Source organism: Prionailurus viverrinus, chromosome B1 (genome assembly GCF_022837055.1).
Source record: "Prionailurus viverrinus isolate Anna chromosome B1, UM_Priviv_1.0, whole genome shotgun sequence".
Lineage (NCBI taxonomy): Eukaryota > Metazoa > Chordata > Mammalia > Carnivora > Felidae > Prionailurus > Prionailurus viverrinus.
Window position 1 is genome coordinate 63,343,209 of NC_062564.1, and position 8,164 is coordinate 63,351,372.

Below are 8,164 nucleotides of genomic sequence, written 5' to 3' on the forward strand. Positions count from 1 at the left end.
CTGACTTCTGCTCAGGTCATGATCTCACAGTTTGTGGGTTCAAGCCCCATATCAGGCTCTGTGCTGACAGCTCGGAGCCTGGAGCCTGCTTCAGATTCTGTGTCTCCCTCTCTCTCTGCCCCTCCCCTGCTCGCACTCTGTCTCTCTCTCTCTCAAAAATAAACAAACATTAAAAAGTAAAAAATAAAGACATCTTATTATAGGTAATTTCAACAGAAATATTTTATTAAATTTGTTAACTAGCATAATCTTCAAATACTTTATCTTAGAAACTAAAAGCATCTATAAACATCTATAAAATTGGTGTTACTCTCATGTTTTATAGTTGCTTAAAATGAAGGAGAAAAATCTCTTCTGGTTTTCAGCGGTAAACCACAAGAATCCAGAATTGCTGAGACTAAATTTACTAGTTATCCCTAGATACTGAAACAGCATTGTTTCTTTCCCAGGTACTTCATCTTTCATCATCTGTTACTGAAGAGATTTTAAGAGGTTCAGAATCTATTCCAACATAGAAATAGGGACAAACAGCTTCTGTAAAAGAATCATTAAAAGTATAGAGAAGAGATCTATCATTCATATTGTAAAAGGAAACCTCACCCAACTCATAGTCCAAAAAAATGCCAATCTTAGTGGGTCTTACTGTGGGCAGAAGCTGGCTTCTCTTAGGACCCAACATAACATAAATGCTTTCAATATATCTCCCAATTGCCCAGAACCCACCCTCAGCTACTGGCTGATTCCTCCAATTCCTAGGAAAACAGTCTTGACACACTCCCAACGTCCATTTAGGCTTGTTTCCCACTATGACCTCCCAGTAATGCCGGCCAGAACTAAATCTCTTAGAGCCCAGGACAGCAGGGCAGAGGTAAAATCTCCTTGGGTTATAACAAAGGTATTTTCTTCTCTTTCCATAATGCACCATTTTTCTATCCTCAGAGACAATAAGCCGAGGGTGTGCTGTTTCAAGATCTAGAATCACATCTACTTGAAATGGCTTGATAATTTTGCCCAAGCCAGAGTATTGTGGAGGAAGGCTAAGTCCGTATTTCTTTAATCGGAATAAAAAGAGCTCAGGACGTTTTAGGTTTTGATACCTGTGGTAGATACCTTTCACATGTGTCAGTAATTCCAGTTCCGGTTGCCCACACTTGCACTCTACCTCCTTCAGTAGATGTTTTAATGTGGAAACATGGTCTGAAAATGTTACACGGTTGGCATTTAGTTTCGTTAAAATGTCCATCTCTTCATCTTTCATCTGCCTAAGAAGAGCCTCTTGCTGATTTTGCAGAAACAGTCGAAGTTGCTCAAATTCAGAAATGATTTCTTCTCTCCTATACTCTACCTTCTTTTTCAGTTCCACAATTTTGCTGGCTTGCAGAGAAATCACTTTTTCAACTCGTTCCACATTGTTCTGCAAGGGCTCAATGCTATATTCTAGAATTTTCCGGTGATAAGAGGCAGCTTTCTTAATGGGGCAAATGTAGTGTTTCTGGTGTTGAACAGAGAGGCTGCACTGTGTACATAAAACCTCTAGGTCCTTCCCGCAAAAAAGGGTCAGAAACTGATTGTGTTTCTCACACACGGAATATTCTTCCTGCCTTTTTCTCTTGCTCCTTCTGACCTGCAGTAGTTTAGCAATTTCAGTCAAATTACTGAGCTGGCGGTTGCTCCGTAAGTTTTTGTTACGAAAGCAAAAACGGCAGACAGGACAGGGGAAGGTATCTTCTAGATCCTTCCACATCATGTTGATGCAGGAGCGACAGAAGTTGTGCCCACAGTTTATAGTCACTGGGTCTTTCAAGTAGTCCAGACAGATGGGGCAGTTAGACTCTTCCTGGAGGTGTACCAGGGCTGTTACAAACTCCATTGAGCAGAGAATGAAGGTGGTGGGTAAGAATGTTCCCCTTGGCAAGGCCTGCCGTAAGCTCAAGACCCAGCGAGTAGATCTCCCCCAGACCTCGAAGCTTTAGGTTCCACTGGCCCAGCTTCTGATGGCAGCCACTGAAGTCTTGCGTAGTGTCCTGTCCTGTAGCTTGAGGGCAAGAAAGATTCACTGATTGCAGCTCTCTCACGGATTAACTCACCTAAATTTAAGATTAATGACTTTCTTCTTCAACAAAGTAGCCACGGGTCCAAGCAAGCAACCATTCATTCCTATGAGTGAGAAAAGTTTTCAGTTATAAAATCTCTTAGACGTGCTATCACAATATAATAATTAATTTAGGCAAGAATCATCAATAACTGCAAAAACTATTATGCGAAATTTCCTGGGTAATGATATATTCACAAAAATCTCAAAATATCACTGTTAACAATTATATGAAAAATAAGTGCCTTTATAATGCAGAATCCTAAAGAATACCTCCTGACCAATGAAGGGATAAACTGATGGCCTGCAATGAGAAAAACATCACTTACGGAGTATTTATGCTCCCCCTGCAAAAAAAGAAAAAGCAATTCCTAAATTTAATCACAAAGATACAATCACTAAAATCCAAACCGCAGAACGTTCCACAAGTCCATGGTCTTAAACTGTATACAATGGCACTGAAGTTTCTTCTACGTTAAGAAACTAAAGAAACAAGTTAAATTTGTGATCTTAGCTTTCTAGAGTCTAGCTAGACATATACATTGCTCTAAAGTGGACAGAGCATGGCAAAAATGTGAATATGGACTATTCATTAGACAACAGTAGCAAAAATCAAACTTCCTGAATTCAACAATTGCCTCATAGCTACATAAGAAGATATCCTACTCTTAGCAAATATGTACTTTAGTACTGAAGGAGTTGTGATCTTTGAATGTTACTCTTAAATATGACTTAAAAAAAGGGGTGGACCTGGGTGGCTCAATCAGTTGAGCATCCAACTCTTCATTTCGGGTCAGGTTATGATCCCAGGGTTGTGGGATTGAGCCCCGTGTCGGGCTCCACTCTGAGTGTGGAGCCTGCTTAAGATTCTCTCTCCTTCTGCCTTTCCCCCCTTGCACTTTCTAAAAAGGAAAAAAAAAAAAAAAATGTGGGTGGCACAGTTTTGGTATCATGTGGGTGATGGGTGTGTCTATAATAAGGCAGCATGAAAGACACTCATTAGTGATGGAATGGGTTCTATCTATAACTTGATTGTGGTGGCCACTATGTGAATCTACATGTGATAAGTGGCATAAAACTAGACAGTCATTTGACCAAGATCAAATTCCTGGTTTCGATACAGTATTTGGAAACATGGGAATGTGGATGATAGATACATGAAACCTCTCTGTACTGTTTCTCAAAATTCCTGTGAATCTATTATTATTCTAAAGGCTTCAGGCTCTGAGCTGTCAGCACAGAGCCTGATGTGGGGCTCGAACCCATGAACCGCGAGATCATGACCTGAGCCGAAATCATACGGTTAACCGACTGAGCCATCCAGGCGCCCCAAGAACATGCTTGCTATAAAAGTGGATCCCCCAAACTCAGGGTTCTTTGGCTCTGTCACAAACCCACAGTGTACACAGCATCCAGCTGGTGAGACTTGGGAGAGATGGGAAACTGACACCAACCTGATGCTCATGCTATTGGCTGTGCCAGTGGTAACTGAGTCTTGTCTCTGACCCAGGAGTTGTGTCATCTGGCAGCAACAATGAAACATCAACAGGCTAACTTACTCGTTTCAAGTAGGGTAAAATGCTGAGCCTTGACACTTGAGAGTTAAAATCTTCAATTACAGCTGTGAAACTTAAATTTATGAGAATTGAACAGGCTTATCCAAAGTCATAATATTAAATGCTATCAACTACTAGCATACTAAGCCATTAAGCACACTACACTTTTCTGGGTGACATAAGAAATATATATTTGGCCTTTGTCCCAGGTTCCTGACATAGGGCTCTTAACACCCTTGGACTCACCCCATAGTGATAAGGATGCACTCTGTACGCTAATGAGCTGAGTGATGGCTAAGGACCCCTAGATAGCTGCAGAAGCAGGCATGCCACCAAAAAGATCCAGGGATGATTAGAGGGTCGGGACCATCAGCCCTATCCTGTATCCTCCTGAGGAGAGGCACAGATGAGATCGAGGTAATCACCCAAGGCCAGTGATTTAATCAACCATGTAAATGTAATGAGACCTAGATAAAAACCGGGTTGGAGAATTCCAGGTTGGTGAATACATCTAAGCTCATGGGGGTGGCAGGCACTGCCTGACCAGAACAGATGCTCAGTAAGTGCTATTGTGCAGAAAAGAGTGATCATAATAGGCCTAAGACTGCTTGCTGTCCTTAGAAGGGCCTGCTTGCAAGGTTGGCCCTTGGCTTCTATCTGAGAACTTGGATTTTGGAAGGGTTCCCATCCTTCTCTGATAACAATGGCTCACCGAGCCTAAAGTATCAGTGTAACTAATGTGGTTTATGCTAGCTACCAGCATTCCTTCTGATAATCTGGAAATTTGATACATCCTAAGCAGAGGCTGACCTCATGACCTGTTTCCAAAGAAAAAATAAGCATCTAAGAGCTTCTCTGATAGACAATTCACACATTATCATAACTTGTCGCTAAAGGAATTAAATGAGTCCTATGTGACTTAACTGGGTAAGAACTGTTGGCTGTTTGCCATGGTCTCCTCCAGACTTCAACTCATGCACCTTTTCCTTTCGCTGATTTTGCTTTGTATCCATTCACTATAATCAGTCATAGCTGTGAGTACATTTTACTCTGAGCCCGGAGTCCTTGTAGCAATGTCTGAATGTAGGGTAGTCTTGGGAACCCATAGACATAAGTATTATTAGAAAATCTTATAAAGTTTCAAAGTGAAGAAAGCTCTTAGAAATCTGACCCAACTGCCTAGATATTTATTATATCATGTAATCTATTAAAGTATATACTATAACATTGTCTTAGTCTAAAAACCACTATATATCTTATTGTTATTGTTAATATATCTTATTATTGTTTCCCCTTTAATGAGTAAAAAAGATGCTAACTGCTCATGGTGGTTCGGCAGAGAAAGTTTGAATAGATTCTAATTGTTTTAAATGTTTATTTATTTGAGAGAGAGAGAGCAAGTGCATGTGTGAGCGGGGGAGAGGTAGACAGAGAGGGAGAGAGAGAATCCCAAGCAGGCTCCATGCTGTCAGAAAAGAACCCGATGCAGGGCTTGATCTCATGACCAAGAAATCTTGACTTGAGCTGAAATCAAGAGTGAGATGCTTAACCAGGTGATCCACCCAGGCGCCCCAGATTCTAATTTTGAAGCAGCAAGGTATTATTACATTAAAAAAATTTTTTTTATTATATTGCGATTGGAGGATGGCATTATATGTCATTCAAAAATATGCCTCTTTGGCATAAGGATGCCAAATCATAAGGATGATTTTGAGCTGATTATTTGGAGAAATAGCAGACACAGAAGCTCTAAAAACAGACCAGAAGCTACCCTTTTGAAAGGGCAATTTACAATAGAATGGGGGCCTGTGCCAAGAAGAGAACTATTACTAGAAAACTTTTTCACCTGGGCGGGGCAAACTTCATTTACCAGATACTTTCTCTTTTCAGTGTCCTATGAATTGCCTTCCTCCCCTTTGAAGCCTTAGACCTATATCTCTTTCCTTAGTTCAGGATGAGCTGCCCACTTACACTCACGCTACCTTTTTTGAGTCTCATCTCTTTGTGAATCTCCCTTATGTACAGATGGAGTACATAATTAAATTATTTTCTCCTGTTAATTTGCCTTTTATTACAGATGGGGTTTCAGCCAAGAACCTAGAGGGGTAGAGGGATAATTTTCCTCTCCCACACAATAAAAAGAAACATAAAGTAGTGATAATGTGTCTTCAAGTTTTTCTGATATTCCAGTCTAACTTTTCATGAATAACACTGTCACGACGAGAATCCCTAATCTTTGTTTAAAATGCCGTGTTTTGGGGCACCTGGCTGGCTCAGTCAGTTAAGTGTCAGACTTCGGCCCAAGTTTGGCCCAGGTAATGACCTCATGGTTCGTGAGTTTGAGCCCCACATTGGGTTCTCTACTGTCAGTACAGAGCCTGCTTCGGATCCTCTGCCCCTACGAGCTCTCTGCCCCTTCCTCACTTTCTCTCTCTCTCCCTCTCAAAAATAATAAATATTAAAAAATAAATAAAATAAATAAGAATATTTCAAGGGTGCCTGGGTGGCTCAGTTAGTTAAGTGTTCAACTCTTGATTTTGGCTCAGGTCATAATCCCAGGGTCGTGGGATCCCAGAGCCCTGTGTCAGGCTCTGCACTGAGCGTCATTAAGACAGCTTGGGATTCTCTATCTCCCTCTCTCTCTCTGCCCCCACCCCACTTAGACTCATGCGTTCTCTCTCTCAAAATAAATAAACATTAAAAATAAATAAGTAAATAAATAAAAAGAATATTTCAGGGGCACCCGGGTGGCTCACTCGGTTGAGAGGCCAACTCTTGATCTTGGCTCAGGTCATGATCTCACAGTTCATGGGACTGAGCCGCGGGTAAGGCTTTACACTGATATGCGAGCCTACTTGGGATTCTCTCTCCCTCATTCTCTGCCTCTTCCCCATTCATGCTTTCGCTCTCTCAAAAATAAACATGAAAAAAAGGTTTTTTTTTCCCCTGTGAGCACAAGCGGGGGAGAAGCAGACAGAGGGAGACACAGAATCTGAAGCAGGCTCCAGGCTCCGAACTGTCAGCACAGAGCCTGACTCGGGGCTGGAACCCACGTACCGTGAGGTCATGACCTGAGCCGAAGTCGAACCCCTAACCCACGGAGCCACCCAGGCGCCCCTGAAAAAAAAATTTAAGAGTATTTCATTTAACGTTTATTTTTGAAGGGGAGAGAGACAGAAGGTGAGTGGAGGAGGGGCAGAGAGAGAGGAAAATACTGAATCGGAAGCAGCCTCCAGGCTCTGAGCTGTCAGTCAGCCCAGAGCCTGGCACAGGGCTCAAACTCATGATCCGTGAGATCATGACCTGAGCTTAAGTCGGTAAGCGTATTTCATTTAAAATAAAAAGGACGTGGGTGGTGTTCCTGCACAGATCTAGATTCCCAGTGGGTCCTCCCCTTTGCACATACTTATGTACTCTAACTCCTCTTCCAGACTCAAGCCATGAGATGAAATAAACACCTTTGGGGCCATTTTCCCAGTGCAAGCTACAAAGAGCCTGCTATTGTGACTACTGCCTTCTACTCTATCCCTTCAATCAGTTCCATAACTCTACAGCAAGCCTCTTTCATTACTTGTATGAATAATAAGACTTAGAGGGCACCAACATCTGGGGCATACTCTCATTTCCTGGCTCCACACATCTTTTGGTCATAGCACAGATCATACTTGTGGTTTTACATTCTTTTTTTTGTTAATGACATGGGAGCTTATGGTTCATGGTCTGAATTCTTCTCTATTTTTTCTCAAAGCTGTATTACCTTCTCTAATTCTTGTGGCTGCTGAAAAATATTGGCTAGTATGAACTCAATAAAAAAAAAAATGTTAGGCTAATAAACTAAATTTGTAGTAGATCCTCAGCTCTCAAGATTTGACCCCTGCGACTTGAAATGATGTTTAACATACCAGAGCCTCACCTTACAGTTAAAAAAAAAAGGAAAATTCCGTACCTACAAGGCCTACAAATGAGGAGCAAAGGATGACACTGACTATGTCAGGGAGGTGCTGGCACTGTGGGTTGGAGGTTCTTACCTTCACACCCCAACAATCCTTCTTTGGAGATCACGTGGCCACTTTGCAACTTGAAAACTGTCGTCCCGATAAAAATCTCATGTAACGCAGTCATACCACCTCCATGACGACTACATGGATTTAAGCTGAGGCAGGCCCAGGATCCTGTATTTCTTTAAAAAAAAAAAAAAAATTGGGGGGGGGGATAGGGGGCACTTGTAAGGAGATTCCTGTAGTTCTCAAAGAGTCTTGCAAGAATCTGAGAGACCCAGTCGTGCACAAGCACCCCCACATATGGAGCCCAGAAGAGGCCCAGTAAGCCCTTGCTCAGCTAAGCCTCAGGATGAAAGGCCCTTCCTGCTTACCTGCAGCAAGCGGTTCAGCGGCTCAAGCAAGGCTCTGCGCACTCGCACACGGTTCAAAGACAGGCTGGCCACAGATTAACGACCCCAACATCCCCCCCGCAGAGCGCGGTTTCCTGCGTCAGAGACTCACATTTGTTCCGTGCT

The 8,164-nt window shown here is 42.3% G+C and overlaps 1 protein-coding gene across 1 annotated transcript; it reads right to left on the minus strand.

Annotated features, from left to right (window-relative positions):
• Positions 1 to 274: 274 nt before the first annotated feature.
• LOC125164163 (tripartite motif-containing protein 60-like) lies at positions 275 to 8,109 on the minus strand. The gene is made up of 3 exons (XM_047856700.1): positions 8,021 to 8,109; positions 7,677 to 7,828; positions 275 to 2,157 (listed from the first exon to the last, which is right to left on the minus strand). Exon 3 carries the CDS (start codon positions 1,868 to 1,870, stop codon positions 455 to 457), a length of 1,416 nt encoding a protein of 471 aa, XP_047712656.1. The 5' UTR covers positions 1,871 to 2,157; positions 7,677 to 7,828; positions 8,021 to 8,109; the 3' UTR covers positions 275 to 454.
• Between the last annotated feature and the right edge of the window lie 55 nt (positions 8,110 to 8,164).